At 46.3% G+C, this 18930-nt stretch overlaps 1 protein-coding gene across 1 annotated transcript in view; it reads left to right on the forward strand.

The window, feature by feature from the left end:
* The window catches only part of DNAH11 (dynein axonemal heavy chain 11), a gene marked incomplete in the record, with an annotated part of 360436 nt that overhangs the window by 291968 nt on the left and 49538 nt on the right, over window positions 1-18930 (forward strand). The window contains 1 exon segment of the mRNA XM_070059638.1: window positions 13549-13753. Coding sequence (XP_069915739.1) covers window positions 13549-13753 — 205 coding nt within the window.

Consider the following 18930-nt stretch of genomic DNA (forward strand, 5'->3'; position numbering starts at 1 on the left):
GTCCTTGTTAAGGAGAATATACTCATTACAGTCACTCGTAGTTCTCCTTGTGTGAATTGTTTTGCTAATTTTTACCCATTAGGTTCCTTATCACTTTCTTTAACGCCTCAGGGTTTGTTTGGTTGTATATTTGAAAAGCAGAGTGAGAGAGAGGGAGAAACGTGGAGAGAGAGCTCTTCCATCCACTGGGCAGCTCCCCAAATGGCCACAAAAGCCAGGTCTGGATCAAGTTAAAACCAGAAGCCAGGCCGGCGCCGCGGCTCACTAGGCTAATCCTCCACCTTGCGGCACCAGCACACCGGGTTCTAGTCCCCGTCGGGGCGCCAGATTCTGTCCCGGTTGCCCCTCTTCCAGGCCAGCTCTCTGCTGTGGCCAGGGAGTGCAGTGGAGGATGGCCCAAGTGCTTGGGCCCTGCACCCCATGGGAGACCAGGAGAAGTACCTGGCTCCTGCCATCGGATCAGCAGCGGTGCGCTGGCCGCAGCGCACTGGCCGCGGTGGCCATTGGAGGGTGAACCAACGGCAAAGGAAGACCTTTCTCTCTGTCTCTCTCTCACTGTCCACTCTGCCTGTAAAACAAAACAAAACAAAACAAAACAAAACAAAACACTAGAAGCCAGGAGCCTGGAACGCCACCCTGGTCTCCGATGTGGGCGGCAGGGGCCCATGTACCTAAGCCATTCTCCAACGCCCTCCCAGGCATGTCAGCAGGAGGCTGAACCAGGAATGGAGTAGGCGGGACTGAGCTGGCACACTGATAAGGGTTGCTGGTGTCACAGGTAACACTTTAACCTGTTACAGCATGGTACCCCGCCCCACCAATGCCTCATTTTTTTTTCTTTTTTGCACATTATATTTTTTCTTATTTTCCAACATGATTTTTGAATTCATTCTTTCTTTTAATGTCTATCTTTCCATCATTTCCATAAGAGTTGGCATGGCAAAGAAGATCAGTACAAAGCTCCATCCACTGTCTTAAACTAGGTACATGTGCATTTTCGAGTCTTTCAAGAGAGGCAGAGATTATAGATGACTTTGTTGTTATAAACTAACGTTAGAGTAGAAGTAATATGAACATTGGTTCAAATCTTTGCTATATTCCAGCTGGGTGATTTGGGGTAGTTGTTTAACCTGTTTTTCTGGGTTTATGTTTTCTTACATGGTGAGGCAAAAATACTAATGAAGAACCCATATCTATTGGTGTTTCCTATGTGTTCTTTCCCTTGAATAGTCACACAATGATAGGCACACTATGTGGGTGATTATGACTACTAATCAGATACTAAGCCAGAGCTCTTGCAGAAGATGTTGTTGTTAAAATATTTATTTATTTGAAAGGCAGAGTTGACAGAGGTGAGGGAGAGACAGAGATGTCTTCCATCTGTTGGCTCATTCTCCAAATGGCTACAACAGCTAGAGCTGGGCCAGTCCAGTGCCGGGAGCTGCTTCTGGGTCTCCGACATGGGTGCAGAGGCCCAAGCACTTGGACCATCTGCCACTGCTCTCCCAGGTGCATTAGCAGGGAGTTGGATTGGAAGTGGAGCAGGCAGGACTCAAACCAGGGCCCATATAGGATGCTGGTGCTGCAGGCAGCAGCTTTACCAGCTACGCCACAGTGCCAGCCCCTGAGACATTGTCTTTTGGACATGGGAGGTGTGACCAGACCATGACTGGAGCCATTAAACAGGGCAGCAGGAAGGAGGGGTACAGAGGGAAGGAGTTGGTCTTAGTCTTTGGTATATTCAGTTGCTTCTAGGAGGAGTAGAGACTTTTGTTTTTCTTCTTTTTTTTTTTTTATTCTATTACCTAAAAAACACAAAAGGACAATTTATAAAGCACAACAGGAAATTAGGCATATATGTATCTGCCACTCAGATGACCAGCCATGTCCTCCAAGTCCCTTTGTGTGTCTTGCTTTTGCTCCTCAGTAGTCTGTACTGTGCTCATGACTTCATCGTTACTTTATCTGAAATCATTCTTTCTCCGCAGTAGAGTATTCAGGTTGACTTGTTTTGGGGCTTTATAAAAATGCCATCATGCGGGGGTGGGGGGGGGCAGGGAAAATGAGCCTAGAAGTTAAGATGCCAGGAAAGACACCTGTGTCCCACACTGGAGTAGCTGGGTACCCTGGAGTAGCTGGGTGCACTGGAGTAGCTGGGTGCACCATCCCACTCCAGCTCCTGACTCCAGCTTCCTGCTGATGCTCCCACCTTGGGAGAGCACTGGTAGCTCCAGTGATTGGGTTCCCGCCACCCACAGGGAGACCTGGATTGAATTCTCAGCTCCTAACTTGAGCCACGCCCAGCCCTGGCCAGTTACACATTTGAAGAGCAGGTGGGAGCTTGCTTTGTATCTGCCTCCTCTCTCTCATGTTCTCTCTTATTCTGTCTCTGTTGCTGTGTTGTGTGAGTGTGTCTGCCTCTTTAATCATCTTTCAGAATTAAAAAACAACTTCAGTGTCATCATTTGTTTATAAAGTCATGAGTTTAAATATATTTCTAAGAGTATATTATTGCTTTTAGCTCTATTTCATTTTTATTGCTACAATATTCAATGATATGACTGTTCTTCAATTTATCTAACATTCTTGTCGGAGAATATTTAGGCTCCTTTCAGATATTCTGCTGTCATGTAGCTGGCTGCCATGACTAGCACTGAAAGTTCCTACAGATGTCTACAGACACACACAGCAGAGGCTCTTCAGAGTTTGTACTCTGGACTGGAGTAGTTAGGCTGCAGCGTGTTTGCACAGTAAAATTTAGAAAACAATGCCCAGCTGTTTTCCAGAGTGTCTATAAATGTGCACAGTCACCCATAGTGTGCATGAGGTGAGGACTCTGCTGAGAACCGAGCTGGGGAATCTTCTGTCATCTAAAACATTCCTGTGTTCAGTACCATCAGCCACCTCTTCCTGGGAGGACTATTCTCACCCACTTTTTCTACTCTGATTTTTGAATGAAAAAATAAGTGTGGATATTATGAGTCTTTTTTTTTTTAAAAAAAAAGATTTATTAATTTATTTGAAAGACAGAGAGAGAGAGAGAGAAGTCTCCCATCTGCTGCTTCACTCCCCAGATGACTGCAATGGCTGGTGCTACACTGATATGAAGCCAGAAGCCAGGAGCTTCTTCTGGGTCTCCCACGTGGGTGCAGGGGCCCAAGGACTTGGGCCATCTTCTACTGCTTTCCCAGGCCATAGCAGAGAGCTGGATCGGAAGTGGAGCAGCCAGGACTCGAACCGGCACCCATATGGGATGACGGCATTGCAGGTGGCTCTAAGTCATAAAAATAGTCTTGTTTATAAAAGGTTAAAAGAAAGTGAACTTTATTCCTCCTTTTAATGCTTAAAGAAAATGAGGAACTTTTTAAAAATGTTCATACATATAAAACTTGCAGGGGATATTGAAAAACAGATTGGTGGCCGGCGCCGCGGCTCAATAAGCTAATCCTCCGCCTAGTGGCCCGGCACCCCGGGTTCTAGTCCTGGTCAGGGCGCCGGATTCTGTCCCGGTTGCCCCTCTTCCAGGCCAGCTGTCTTCTGTGGCCCCGGGAGTGCAGTGGAGGATGGCCCAAGTACTTGGGGCCCTGCACCCCATGGGAGACCAGGAGAAGCACCTGGCTCCTGGCTTCGGATCAGCGCGATGCTCCGGCAGCAGCGCGCCAGCCATGGTGGCCATTGGAGGGTGAACCAACGGCAAAAAGGAAGACCTTTGGCCGGCGCCGCGGCTCACTAGGCTAATCCTCCGCCTAGCGGCGCCGGCACACCGGGTTCTAGTCCCGGTCGGGGCGCGGGATTCTGTCCCGGTTGCCCCTCTTCCAGGCCAGCCCTCTGCTGTGGCCAGGGAGTGCAGTGGAGGATGGCCCAGGTGCTTGGGCCCTGCACCCCATGGGAGACCAGGAAAAGCACCTGGCTCCTGGCTCCTGCCATCAGATCAGCGCGGTGCGCCGGCTGCTGCGCGCCGGCCGCGGCGGCCATTGGAGGGTGAACCAACGGCAAAGGAAGACCTTTCTCTCTGTCTCTCTCTCTCTCACTGGCCACTCTGGCTGTCAAAAAAAAATAAATAAATAAATAAATAAATAAATAAATAAATAAAGGAAGACCTTTCTCTCTGTCTCTCTCTCTCACTGGCCACTCTGCCTATCAAAAAAAAAAATAGATTGGTAGAAACAGGAATCATTTTCTTCCTTTAATGCAAAGAATGAAAATTTGGAGAAAGCAAAGTGAAAGAAGTCAGTGGGGAAACATTGATATGGCATTGATTAGTAATAGAGATACTCATTTGTACTGTTGTGGCAGTAATAGAAAATAGTTGACTTTACCTTGAGCACATCCCAAACAGATCCACAAGCGTGAGAGTTTTATGATGAATCTTCTTGTTCCGATCTTCAACAATGAGCACTTGCCTTGATTTTTCTGTCCTCTTAATTATGGGCTACTCTATGTGATTACCTATGAGATTAGAAACACTTCTTTATTACATTGTAAGGTAAGCTGCTATTGAAAGCGAGAAAAAAAGAGAAGATCCCACAGGGATTGTAACCCTGGTTCGTCCACCCCAGTGTCTTGATCACATGCCTCAAACACAGGTGGGAAGGCACTTGCAAACTTCTACAAGAAAGACACAACCCTCAGCAAGTGTTCAGCTATTTGCAGTGTGTGTGTTTGTTCTACTTGTTTGCTTTGGGGCCCTTCTTGAAAACTGTGTTAGTATTTTCTCGAATAATGAATGTCTGAGAAATGCTTCTGATAGATACAGCATAGTCCAAAAGTTGAAGTTCATTAATAATTGGCATGTTGTGGAGTATGGAGTAATGAATACTAATTACTTCTTTCATGTCTGATAGTTCCCTGTGGACCAATACATCAGCCCAGACTTTAATTTGGTTCGAGTAATGGTTTCATCAATAGCACATTAAATCTGTGTGTGAGAAGATATACAGTTGAACCTGACCCACACAGTGGATACCACGTCATAGAACGGCCACAGGCTGACAAGAGCTGGGTAATTACAAATAATTAAACCCACCAAGCTCAAGACAATCCTAATTTTAAATAAAATACATCTTATCATATCAATCGACAGCCAACATATCTGGGAAGATTTATCAACATGTACTTTTGCCAAAGCAAATTTACTGGCTTACATATTAGGAAAGTTGCTGATCTGTGAAGCATCTTCATAAAATTATATCTCTTTAATCTTTCAAATCCCTCTAAATATTATTGAAGTAATTTTTAAAGATGGGCTTATTTATTTATTTCTGTTTGACAGGCACAGAGACAGGAAGAGGAACAGATCTTCCATCCACTTGTTAGTCCCCAAATATTCATGTTGGCCAGGCCCAAGTGAGGAGCCTGCAACTGCATCTGGGTTTCCACATGGGTGACAGGGACCCAACTACTTGAGCCATTACTCGCCACCTCCCAGGGTGCGCATGAATAGCAGCTTGGATCAGAAGCAGAGCAGAGACTTGAACCCAGGCACTCCGATACAGGATGTTGGCATCCCAGGCTGCTTCTATGCCATTATATCTGCTCCTATGGAAGTAATTTTTTTTATTTAAATCTTAACTGGAGCAACCATACCTCAGGATGCATTTTAGCTTGTTTATAATCATATAAATATTTTTAAAGGTGTTTAAAAGTAAGTTCAAAAATTTATTTGGAAAGCAGAGAGACAGATGAGAGAGAGAGAGAGAGAGAGAGAGAGCACGCGAACGCGCGCGCACAAGGGCAAGGGCTTCAATCCACTGCAAATGGCTTCAACGGCTGGGGATTGGCCTGGAGGAAGCCAGGAGCCCGCAGCTCAATCCTGGACTTCCATGTAGGTGGCAGCAAGCACCCAGCGCTTGCACCATCACTTGCTTCCTCCCAGGGTACCACCCATTAGCAGGAAGCTGGAGTTGGGAACAGAGCCAGAACTCACACCCAGCACTCCAGTATGGCACGTGGGCATTGCAAGTGGTGCCCCAGTAACTAAGCCTAATGCCTGCCTCCCCCTAAAAAGATATTTTACCCATCATTCTTTAACTACTCTTTTAATGAGAATCTTTGAAATAGCATGCCCTTAGAAAACCACTTAAAATTGACTGATAGAAATATTAATTATATAAATTTTCACGTTCACAGAAATAGCGCAGTAAAAGGAAGCCCATGGTTTACATTTATGACACTGTTTCCTGGGTTTTGTACTGAGATTAACAAGAATTGCTTGCAGTTAGTGAGTTTCCGGTTTTGTATCTCATTGTATTGCAGCTCTTGAAGTTGATAGGCTAGCCCTGTAATTATATTCTAGTTGATCATAGACCTCTTTAAAGAGGTTTTGGGGTAGGACTTAACTTAGAACTATATTCAGTTAAATCCCACATTAGTGTAGAATGCATTGTCTTGAGATGGAACATTAAGGATTTTATATAAACGCCAGAGATGCGTAGTTCTCTTAGTGTGCCACTGGTAGGTAAGAATCATTTGATTTTCAAGTTCATGCATGCCCTGGTATACCAGAATTTGGCATTCTAGTCCCTCCTAAATTCTAACTAAAGTTTAGTTGCCCCCCGCCCCCGCCCAGGTGCTGTGTTTTTTGTTTTTTTTTTTTTTCTTTGAAAAATAGTGTGGCATTCCAGGGTCTGTCGCTAGGGCATGCTCATGCTGATGGTCGCTGTGCACAGTTGTTTGACTTGAGTTGAAAATAAACCCCAGCCAGGGTCACAGGTGCTCATCACTAAATTGTTTTCTTCCCAAGGCAAAAAAATAAATAAATAAATAGGTTTCTAAAAAAAAAAAACAGTTTTAAAAAGCAAATCAACATTCACAGAACCCAGATGCCCTTATTTTTGTTACCACGTTACAGTATTTCAGTAAGGATGAATGAAATTTCTGTGTGATATCCAAAGGGAAATAAAGTGCTCTGATAGTATGTTAGCTTTTTTTTTCCCCCTCCGTGCAATGTTACCTGGACTCTGGAAACATCAATCGTTTTTTTGTTCTTTTAATTCGGACTGAAGTTTGCTTTTATCCGAGAAGGACATGTTGGTTACATTAACGGTGTGGAGCGGGGAGACAATTAACTCACTTCCATTCAGGAGTGACTCGCCTGCCCCTCCTTGAACCTCGTGCCAGCTGTGCGGCTTTCAGCCACAACCTTTCTTCTGGAAAAGGGTTTGCCCAACTCGGGCAGCCCTTCCCGCTGGGGTTGCTAAGTAACAAGTCCGCTCTTGCCCGGGCTACACCTGATCTTGGCTGTCACGTTCTCAGGCTTAGCTGTTGGAACTCACAAGCCTAACCCGGTAGCGTTTAATTTGAAACAGCAGGAAATGCAGTAAGGTTTTTGATGGCCATTGAAAAGTTCATTTCTTCTCCTAAGTGTGTGTTCTCCCCCACACAGCTCGAGGGCCCGTATCACGGACTTACCTTAAAATCCACCTGCAATCTCTTTACCTCGACACAATGGCTCTGATGAGGCCATGAGAGTGGAATTCCTCCAGTTTCTCTGAACCATCCATTGTAGACTGAGATCCTTCAGTGTAATGGTCCTGTGTCTGCCAAGACTTCTCTCCAAACCCCAGGATTTGCAAATCTTTTCAGTAGGGACTGTCTGTAGCCATTCCTAGCAAAGACGCTGTTGTCGGGCCGTAGTCAAATTTGTTTCTGTGTTGAGTGTGTTGTTTGCCATGTTGGGTTTGATGTGGCAGTAAAACCACGCGTGTGTCCCCATACCCAGCGGATCTGGTCACTAGAGGTGTTCATTTCTGTTTCTCTAAGACTCGCTGTGTTTTCGGTTGGAGAGCCATTCCAATGAAACTGGAGAGTTGTGAGTTTCCAGACGTTTGCCAACTGGGAATTTCAGACTACGATCGCCGACTTCAGAGCCTCGCTGAGGTTCTGTTGAGACCAGGCAGCCTATCCCAAGTCACCGCAATTCAGGTCTGCAGGGAACTCAGATGACGGGGACCAAACCTGAGGATGCGGCTGGCACGGATGAGCTGTGTCCAACGAATCCTTTCCACGGATTTCTCACGTAATTTGTACATCTGTCCACTATAGCGTTGACCTTCACTCAATTCAAGAAATTAAACATCTTTTTTATCTCAGGACACTGAGAGGACCAGGTTTTGAAGAAAACAAAAGAATTTTAATATTCCCAGTGTGCCTAGTGTTCATTATCCCAACCTAAGCCATGAAAGCTGAAGTTACAGTTAGTATATACTCACAGCTGGTCGTCGTTAGGACAAAATAGTTCATTCTAACTAGTGAGTGTTTTGACACACTTAGAATACTATGTTTTCCTCCAAGACAGAAGATAGAACTTTTGCATACATTGAGAAATTTATGTGTAAAAATTTGTGAATGAAGGAAGGTGTTTTATGAATCTGTTGACCAGAAATTGTGGACAGTAGAGGTGGGGGTTGGGCACATCAACAGTCCATGCTCCTCTCCTTTAAAAACAAGGGCAGAGTTTCTCAGCGAAGGTCAATGGAGCGTGTGCGCTGAGCCACGTCTCGTCTCTCTCTGGTGCCCATGAACTGGTACTGAGGCAGGGATAGCCTCCGGTCACACAGGTTGACAGAAACTGGTGTTATGAGCTGTCAGTGTCAGAGCGCATTAACCTGCGGTGTGATACAGGGCGATGAACTTCATCTTGGGAGCCTTGAGACCCAGGGTCTAGTCGCAGCTCTGCCACACAGCGCCGTGACCTTGGACAAGTCATAAACTCTGGGTCCGTAAAAGGGAAATCTGCTGGAAGGTCTCGAGGGGCCTGGCTCACTCTAAAATCACGACTCTGGGGCAGGAAAACAGGAATCTTTTCCCTCGCTCCTCAGCCATGCTGTCTGTACTGGGAAAAATAATTTGATGTTTCTTCCTTGATTGCATAATTGATCAATCTCCCGCCTCCCAACCAGTGAGAAGACAGGGGAGGGGACCGCTTCCCTCCCCTCCCCGTCCTCTCTTCCTTCCTTCCTTGTAGAAACCACTGGAAGTGTCTCCACCCCAGATTGGAAGGTGCTCAGTGATGCTGTGGCAGGGGCCAGTGTGGCCTGTTCCTGGGGGGCAGAGGGCTGGAAAAGGGACTAAGAGCCTCTGCTTTTGGAAAGTAGCCGCACTCCCCGGTCACGTGCTGCTCCCCAAATGCCCCCCACCCCTGCATCCCCCCCAGTCGCTCTTGCTAGCGTGTAAGCTGCAATGTTCGCAGCTACCTTCACTGTTGGAGAAGTCACGGCTGCCAGATTCTGTGTCTTTCACCGAAACAGCAAAGTGATTCTGTTTGCTTTCCCCCACCCCTCTGCTTAACGCCTTGTTTTTTGGATTCTTCACATCCGGAGAGAGCATTAGCAGTCTGTTTAATTTTCCCAGATAGGAGATTAACCAAAAATTAACCTAGCAGCAGTGATAAAAGCCACTGAGTCATTATGCAGTTTTTGCCTTTCATAGATCATAAACGCCCCCAATTGAGGGTAATTTACTGTCCCCAGGAACTCCAAAGCCATCAAATCGTGGTTCAGAGCAGGAGGTAAAACCCAGTCTCACAGACAGACCTCCTCCTCTCCCCATCCCTCTGCTCCTTCAGAGCAAAGACACAGCCAGGGCGCCCACGAGGCATCTTCCGAAGCTTTGCTTTCACACAAGTGTTTGGTGAGAATGCCAAAGCTTCTGGCACCCGCACCCCGCAGTGACAGCGTCAGAAGCCCCTGCCCATGTCGGCCAGGCTCAGACTTAGGGTCTGGAACGCTTGGGGAGCAGAGCGCGATGTTGTGTTGGAGCTGCCTGGGAACAGCTGCCGCGAATGCTTTCAGAGATTTCTTTATTTTTTTTTTTAAGATTCATTTATTTATTTGAAAGTCAGAGTTATACACAGAGAGAAGGAGAGGCAAAGAGAGAGAAAAAGAGGGAGGGAGGGAGGTTGTCTTCCATCCGCTGGTTACCCCCCAGGTGGCTGCAATGCCCGGAGTTGCACCAGTCCGGAGCCAGGAGCCAGGAGCTTGTTCTGGGTCTCCCACATGGGTGCAGGGGCCCAAGGACTTAGGCCATCTTCTACTGCATTCCCAGGCCATAGCAGAGAGCTGGATGGGAAGTGAAGCAGCCAGGTCAAACTGGCGACCATTATGGGATGCCAGCACTGCAGGTGGCGGCTTCACCCGCTATGCCACAGGCCCCTCAGGAGATTTCGCTGACACCAGAGACGGTTGTGGTGTTCCAGCAGGGGTGGGCAAGCTGTGTTCCCCCTAGTACCATCTGATGTTTCTAACATTGTTCACTGGCCACCCAAAATTATCTGCTTGAAACTGAGCCTACTGAAGATGTATTGAATTTCCAGTCCTGCTCACAGTTGCCTTGGCCAGGGCCACACCAAGTGATTTCGTGAGTCTTTTTTTTTTTTTTTTTTTTTTTTTTTTTAAGATTTGCTTATTTATTTGAAAGGCAGAGGACAGGCAAGAAAGAGAGAGAGAGATCAATCTTCTATCTGCTGGTTTACTCCCCAGATGGCCACCATGGCCAGGGCTGCACCAGGCCGAAGCCAAGAGGTTCGTTCAGGTCTCCCATGTGGGTTCAGGGGCCCAAGCACTTGGGCCCATCTTCTGCTGCTTTCCCCAGTGTATTAGCAGGGAGCTGGATCAGAAGTGGAGCAGCCAGGATACAAACTGGTGCCCATATGGAATGCCGGCACTGGTCCCGATTTCATGGGTTTTCTATGGCCTGCGGGCCAGATGGTCCCACCCCTGCTCTAGAGTGGCAGTAGGCAAACAGCATCCTGGCTGTGTACATCTGTGAGCCTGAGAAGGGTATTCAAGCAACCATGTATGTGAAGAGATACATGATTGCCCCGAAGCCTGAATCGCTTCCTCTCCTGCCCCTTCTGTACAACCTAGCTTCAACGTGGGTTGTAGAGGGTTGGATTTGTTCAACCTACAACTGTCACAAATATACTAGTGATCTTACTGGTGGCTGGTTTTGGGCTCATGCATGTGTGAGAACACATACAGCATACACATTGCAAGGATAATTTGCCTGCTGTACTTCCTGCCACTGTGATCTGTCCCCAGAGGACGATGATCCGCAAAATTCTAGGCTTGGTTCATTCTGTGTGCTTCATTTCAATTTAAACTTTTGCAGCTTAAAAATGTGTGCATTCCCTTTTCACTTGGGAATATTTTCAGTGGGTAAGCAGGAAGTTAAGAAGGACAAATTGAAATTCTGAAAATTAGTAAGCAACAGAGGGAAAATTCATGTACCCTGAAATCCTGGCAGGTTGCGATGGCCTTGGCCTTTCTCTTAGACTCTCCACTGGGGAGGAAGCAAAGCCATCCAAGACAGAGCATCAGTGGGAGAGTCTCCGGTGAACACAGACATCATTTTAAATTATGTTGTTGTTGTTATAATGCAAATTGAGCACCTGGGCTAGCATTTCAGATGTGAGAACACCAGGCAGTGATTAGATAAAACTGTCACTCTGGAAATTGAATTTAAAGAGCAGTTATGCACATCTTGAGGTTGGGCTAAGAATAAGATAGTGAATACCACTAGCATAGACTTTCTGGAAGCTCCTTGTGAGGTCAGTGCTGGGACGAAAAGCCCAAGTAATAGAAGGTTGGTGGTACCCTCCACTGTAGATAGGATTGTGTATGTCAGTCAAAAAGAAACATGTTATCTCAAAAAGGTTTCATTTTCAAATAAGATCATCCTTATGGCACACCTCATTGGGTTCAAAAGATAAGCATGGATCTTCGAAAAAAACTACAGTTTAGTATGGCGAGTTCCCTTAAAGGTTGATGAAAACCCCACTGCTGGTGATGGGACCTCTGTATAGATCATTGTTCTACTTTTTGCAACACCTGTGTTGAAATACAGTCATCCGCCATACCATTCACCCATTTAAAGTACACAATTCATTGGCTTGTAATTCATCCCAGCATCCAGCAGACATCACCGTGGTTAATCTCCTGGGCACCCACTAACCTGTTCGCGCTCTCTTGCGTGCGTTCTCTCTCTCTCTCTGTCTCTGTCTCTTGGTTTGCCTGATCAGGACAGTCCTGTAAATCAAGTTGTACATTGCGTGGTCTTTTGTGACTGGCGTGTTTCACTAGCCATCACGTTTTCCAGGTTCATCCACACCACACCATCTGTGCAGCATGTCTAGCTGGCCTTTACATGGCCTCGTAATAGTCTCTTGTTTGCATAAAACATATTGTCTTTAGCCATTCATAAGTGGATACGCATTTGGGGTTTTTCTACCTTTCACCTGTTGTATATAATGCTACTGTGAACATTTGCATACAAATTTTGTACGCACCTGTGTTTTCTATTATTTGGGGTAGGGGCCCCAAGAATAGAATTGCTGGGATGTTTTGAGGAACCCACCCCGGGCACTGTCTTTCAAACTGGCCATGCCATTTTACATTCCCAACAGCTAGAGATGAGGATCTAGTTCCAGTTTCTCCTCATCCTCCCCAACACTTGTTACCCTGTGTGTTTTTCATCATAGCCATCATAGTGGGCATGGGGTGCGGCCTCGCTCAGGCTTTGGTTTGCTTTGGTCTGTGACTAATGATGTTGAGCCTCTCTCCGTGTGCTCACTGGCCGCTCGTGTATCATCTCTGGAGAAATGTTTCTTTGTATCCTTTGCCCAGCTTTTAGTGGAGCAGGTCTTTGGTGGTAACATGCCTGGCCCATTGTAGATACTCCATGAAATAAGTGCAAGAATGCAGGAGTCAGAATGTAAAGTTTTATACCCATGATACTTATTGTGGGAGAGTCCATGCTTGTGTTGTGGACTGTTGCATGCCCAGTGCCTAGGAGACTTGGTGCCAGCATGGCATGGCATGGGTGTTCAGTAACTGCTTTTTGAGTAAATGAGTGTTTGGTTGCAGCTTGATTCATAAAATCACAAGTAATTCAATAAAACATCAGTATGATAAGGAGTGTTTCATAAAAATATCTACAATACTTTAATATGTTCCTTAGTATATCTGAATTATATATATTATATGCATATATGTACAGATATTCATAAACATGTTTTATTTTATCCTGAATAGTAATATTTAATATAAGCTTAGTCACAGAAAGCATGATAATAAAGCTAATTTGTTGCTATAGGTCCTGTATGTGATTGTTATTTTTATTTAACGAATACAAATTTCATAGGTACAGCTTTAGGAATATAGTGGTCCTTCCCCCCATACCCGACCTCCTACCAACACCCCCACTCCTGTCCCACCTCCTACTCCTCTCCCATCTTATTCTTCGTTAAGATTCATTTTAAATTAACTTAATATACACAAGACCAACTCTAGCCTAAGCAAAGATTTCGTGCTGCAATGATGCTGTGAGTGCTGCCACTGTCACTATTCTACATGTGAGGAAACTTAATCATGCAGAGCTATAGGGGATTTTAGTTCTTGTTCCTCCAATGTTTTAAGAAACAGAATAGTTGGAAAATCCTGACTCCTCTGGCCCCTGGCCTGGGCGCTTTGGCAGAGAGAGGAATGGAAGGCCCCCTTCATGTGGGTTGTGGCTCCTGGGGCTCTCCTGACTGTGTTACACCTGCTGCAGGTGCATCAAGATTGGAGATAAAGAGTGTGAGTTCAACAAGAACTTCCGCCTCATCCTTCACACAAAACTGGCGAATCCTCACTACAAGCCAGAACTGCAAGCTCAGACAACCCTCCTCAACTTCACAGTCACAGAGGACAGCCTCGAGGCCCAGCTGCTGGCCGAGGTGGTCAGTATGGAGAGGCCAGATCTGGAGACGCTCAAGGTAAACATGGCTGAGTCACCTGCCAACACCCACTCATCCCTTCCTTTGCGCAGGTTACCATGCACGACCCAGGAGTGTCAGATAGGATTCCTGCCTTCCAGGGTCTTGCAGTCTCACTGAAAACAGTGGACAGACAATTCCAGGTCGCTCCTGATAAAGGCTGGAAGGTCAGTTATGCCCCAGGTGGGAGATGGCCCAACTCCGGATCTTGCTCCATACACAAGACCAAGACAAACAAAGAGACATCAGACGTGGGAGATAAAGCTATGGAGGCAGGTAGTACCCGTATAGTTTGGATAAAGATTGACGAGTTTAACCAGAGCAAAAGAATGAAAAACAGGAGTAATGGAGTAAAGCTGAAAAAAAATTAAAGGGGCATGTGGCTGGTTATAACTAGTATTTAAAGGTTATTATGGTGCCAGTGCTGTGGCATAGTAGGTTAATCTGCCAGAATCCCATATGGGCATTGGTTCAAGTCCCAGCTGCTCTACTTCTGGTCCAGCTCCCTGATAGTGCACCTGGGAAAGCACCAGAAAATGACCCAAGTGGTTCAATCCCTGCACCCATGTGGGAGACCTGGAAGAACCTCCTGGCTTTGGTCTGGCCCAGCTCTGGCCATCATGGCCACTTTGGGAATGAACCAGAGTATAAAAGGTCTGTCTCTCTCTCTCTCTCTCTCTTTCCCTCCACTCTGTAACTCTTTCAAATAAATCTTTTCTTAAAAAAAGAGAAATTAATGGTTCTAAATGTATTGATTAAGAACAGAATATTGAAAATACAGTGTTGAATACAGAAAACAAGGAAACAACACAGTAGCCTAAACATATAGATGATTATAAAGGTAAAATAAAAAATAATGACATAGACAACAGAGAAATAAGAGAGAAGATTAACAAAATAAAAAGCTTGTTCTCTGGGGGAGGGGCTGGTGTGGTACATTTCCCTCCATAAGGGCCCATGAGGCGTGAAAGCTAAAAGACAGATGAACCGCATTCAGAAGCAAAGCGGTGGGACCAAGTGTTGTGGTGCAGTGGGTTAAGCTGCCACTTGCAACACTGGTGTCCCAGTTTGAGCCCCATCTGCTCCACTTTTGATCTAGCTCCCTGCTAATGTGCCTTGGAAGGCAGTGGAAGATGGCCCAAGTACTTGGGCTCCTGCCCCTCACATGGGATACCAGGATAGAGTTCCTGGCTCCTGGCTTCAACATGACCCTGAGTTGGCTGTTGTAGTTATTTGGGGGAGTGAATCAGAGAATAGAAAATCTCTCTCTCTCTCTCCCCCTCCCCCCTCCCCCCTCCCCTCTCTCTCTCTCTCTCTCTTTCTCTTTCTCCCCCTCTCTCCCCCTACCCTCTCCCCTCTCCCTTCTCCCCCTCTCATTTTTTTCCCAAAATGCTTTGCAGTTTATTTTTTCTTTTAAAAGATGTGTATTTATTTGAGAGACAGCATGACCTCCCATCTGCTGGTTCACTCCTCAAATGCCTGCAAGGCAAACGTTGAGCCTGGCTGAATTTGAGAGCAAGGAGCCCAGTCCAGGACTCTGATGCGTGGGGCAGGGACCCACGTACTTGAGCCGCCACTGCTGCCTCCCAGGACCTGCCTTTGCTGGGAGCTGGAATCAGGAGCGGAGCTGTGACTGAACCCATGTACCCTGAAACAGGGTGCAGACACCCCAAGAAGTGTCTTAACCACAATGCAGAGCACCTGCCCCAGAAAACATATTTGATATTTGAAATGTTGTTCTGTTTCACTCCAATGTATCCACTCACTGCTATTCATTAAGAAATTGTAATGTTTCTCCCTATTTTTTAAAATAGGTTTACTGAACTATGAGTGTTATTACGTAATTCACTGTTTTTAATTATATCATTCAGTGATATTTCAGTTATTCAGAGTATCAATTTCAAAATATGTTATTTCTTAAAAAAGAAAATCTGTACCCACCAGCTCTCTCGCATTCCTCATGCACCCTCCCCTCAGCCCCTGTACCTGTTACTTTATCGATTTCCTGTTATGAACATTTCATATAAATGGAATTAGAAAATGTGGTCTTTGCATCTGGTTTCTTTTATGTAGGGTAATGTTTACTAGTGTTAGCCATGTTGTTGCATATAGCAGTCCCTCCTCCCTTTTTATACTGAATAATAGTCCATTGTGTGGGTCTGTAACACATTTTATTTGTCCTCACATCAGCTGATGGACAATCATGCTACGAACGATGGTGCAAGTTCTTGCCTGGACATAAGTTTTTCAGTTCTCTTGGATGTCTACATAGGAACAAATTGCTGCATCCTATGCTAACTCGATTTGTAATCCAGTGAGGTCCTTCCAGAATGTGTTCAATGTGAATTCAACCGTTTACATTTCCACCAGCTATGTAGCCTCTTAATGGGTGTGAAGTTGTATTTTGTTATGATTTGGTTTTCATTTCCCTGATAGCTAATGGTGTTGAGCATCTTTTCAAATGTTGATTGGCCTTTTGTGTGTCTTCTTTGGAGAAACATCTATGCAAATTCTCTGCTTGTTTTTAAAATTGGATTGTTTTTGTTGTTGAGCTGTGAGAGTTCTTTATTCTGATGTTAGACTCTTAATGAATGTATGATTGGCAAAAACTCTCCCATTCTGTGGGTTGTGTTTTCAATTTCTTTATTTGGGGAGCAGAGAGAGACAGAGCTTTTTTTTTTTTTTTTTAAAGATTTATTTATTTATTTGAAAGGCAGAGTTACAGAGAGGCAGATGTAGAGAGATAGAGAGAGGTCTTCCATCCGCTGGTTCACTCCCCAGATAGCCACAATGGCCGGAGCTGCACTGATCTGAAGCCAGGAGCCAGGAGCTTCTTCCAGGTCTTCCTATGTGGGTGCAGGGGCCCAAGGGCTTGGGCCATTTTGCACTGCTTTTCCAGGCCATAGCAGAGAGCTGGATCAGAAGTGGAGCAGGGGGCCCACATTGTGGCTCACTTGGCTAATCCTTCGCCTGCGGCGCTGGCATCCCATATGGGCACCGGGTTCTAGTCTCGGCTGCTCCTCTTCCAGTTCAGCTCTCTGGGAAGGCAGTGGAGGACGGCCCAGGTGCTTGGGCACCTGCACCTGTGTGGGAGACCAGGAGGAAGCATCTGGCTCCTGGCTTTGAATTGGCACAGCTCCAGCCGTAGCAGCCATTTGGGCGGTGAATCAATGGAGGGAAGACCTTTCTCTCTGTCTCTCTCTCTGTCTAACTCTATCTGTCAAATAAAAAAAAAAAAAAGAGGAGCAGCCAGGACTAGAAACAGTGCCTGTATGGTTTACCAGCACTGCCGGCAGCAGCTTTACCTGCTATGCCACAGTGCCAGCCCTGAGACAGAGCTTCTGTCCCCTGGTTCACACCCCGGATGCCCACACCAGTCAGGGCTAGGTCAGGCTGAAGCAGGAACCCAGGTCTTACACGTGGGTGGCAGGGACACAAGCACTTGAACCGGCACCACTGCCTCCCAGAGTGCACAGTAGTACGCAGCTGGGTTAGAAGCAGAGTAGCTTGTCCTGACAGCAGGCACTCTGATCCGGGTTGCAGGTGTCCGAAGCGGAGACTTTCACCACTGCACCAAACACCCAACCCTGATCCGATCTTCAACTGTGAAAATTTCTCAGCCATTTTTACTTCCACTCTTTGCTCTTCTCTTTCTTCCCTCCGGTGTTCCCATTACACTATTATATGTTCCACTATTTAAACGTCCTGTAGTCCTTGGGCTCTCTTTTCCCATTTTCTCTTTGGTGAAAAGTTTGAGAAATTCCTGTTACTTGTCTTTCTGCTCATTGATCCTTCTTCCCTTGACAGTTTCCAGCCCATCTTCCTTTCTCCAACAGTGTGCTTGATGTCCAACACTTTCTTTGGGTTCTTTCTTAGAGTTTCTATCTCTGCTTCCCACTGCCCACATAGCCTTGCGTGCTCCCCTTTTTCCAGGAGAGCTCTTAGCATGTGGAGCATCGTGATTTCTTATACCCAGTCTGGAAATTCCAATATTGCCATACTTGTTCTGAGGTTCGCTTTGTCTCATCAGCCCGTGTTTTTTGCCTGTTACCACGCCTTGTCCTTCCTTGCTGAAATTCAGACACGGTATGCTGATGATTGGAACGAAGATAGGTAGAGTTTTAGAGTGAGGCATTGGGGCCAGTGCTGTGGCTTAGCAGGTAAAGCCGCCGCCTTCAGTGCTGGCATCCCATGTGGGCGCCGGTTCGAGTCCCAGCTGCTCCACTTCCTATCCAGCTCTCTGCTGTGGCCTGAGAAAGCAGTAGAGTTTTTGAAGATCTCTAATATTTCAGAATGATGGCTTTTCCCCCTCTGTGTGTCCCATGCAGGAGTTGGGGGGGGGGCTCCTGGAGGGAAGACTGACAGGCTCGGGGGCCCTGAGATGGGGCCCCAGGCACTGAGCAATGACCGATTAAGTAACCTGCTAAGCTGTGGCTCTATCTGTCTGCCTCTCTCTCTCCAGCTCTCACAGGTGCAGTCTGCCCGGTCACCTCACTGCCCTGGTGGTGGAGGAATTGACAGGTAGCCTTTTACTTAACATCAGGATGGAAATGGGGCTTCCAACCGCTTTCTGTGTCAGCAGAAAACAGAAGTTTCTGATGTTTTCTGAAACAAATATTTCTTTACCTGTGAGCAATACTATAATTCACTGGCTCAAAATCCAGAAAAACATTCTTGCAAAAACAAAGAAATTTACTTTTTTTTATTTATTTTTTTATTTTTTGACAGGCAGAGTGGACAGTGAGAGAGAGAGGGACAGAGAGAAAGGTCTTCCTTTGCCGTTGGTTCACCCTCCAATGGCCGCCGCGGCCGGCGCGCTGTGGCCGGCGCACCGCGCTGATCCAATGGCAGGAGCCAGGAGCCAGGTGCTTTTCCTGGTCTCCCATGGGGTGCAGGGCCCAAGCACCTGAGCCATCCTCCACTGCACTCCCTGGCCACAGCAGAGAGTTGGCCTGGAAGAGGGGCGACCGGGACTAGAACCCGGTGTGCCGGCGCCGCTAGGCGGAGGATTAGCCTAGTGAGCCGCGGCGCCGGCCCAGAAATTTACTTTTACAGATTGCACACTTTAAGTCCAAATTTAATTGTCTGAATAAGTGGGGAAATGATCACAGCGTTTCTTTTTTTAATAGAAAACTTTTATTTAGTAAGTATAAATTCCATAAGTACAACTTTTGGAA

Source organism: Oryctolagus cuniculus, chromosome 16, assembly GCF_964237555.1.
Source record: "Oryctolagus cuniculus chromosome 16, mOryCun1.1, whole genome shotgun sequence".
NCBI lineage: Eukaryota > Metazoa > Chordata > Mammalia > Lagomorpha > Leporidae > Oryctolagus > Oryctolagus cuniculus.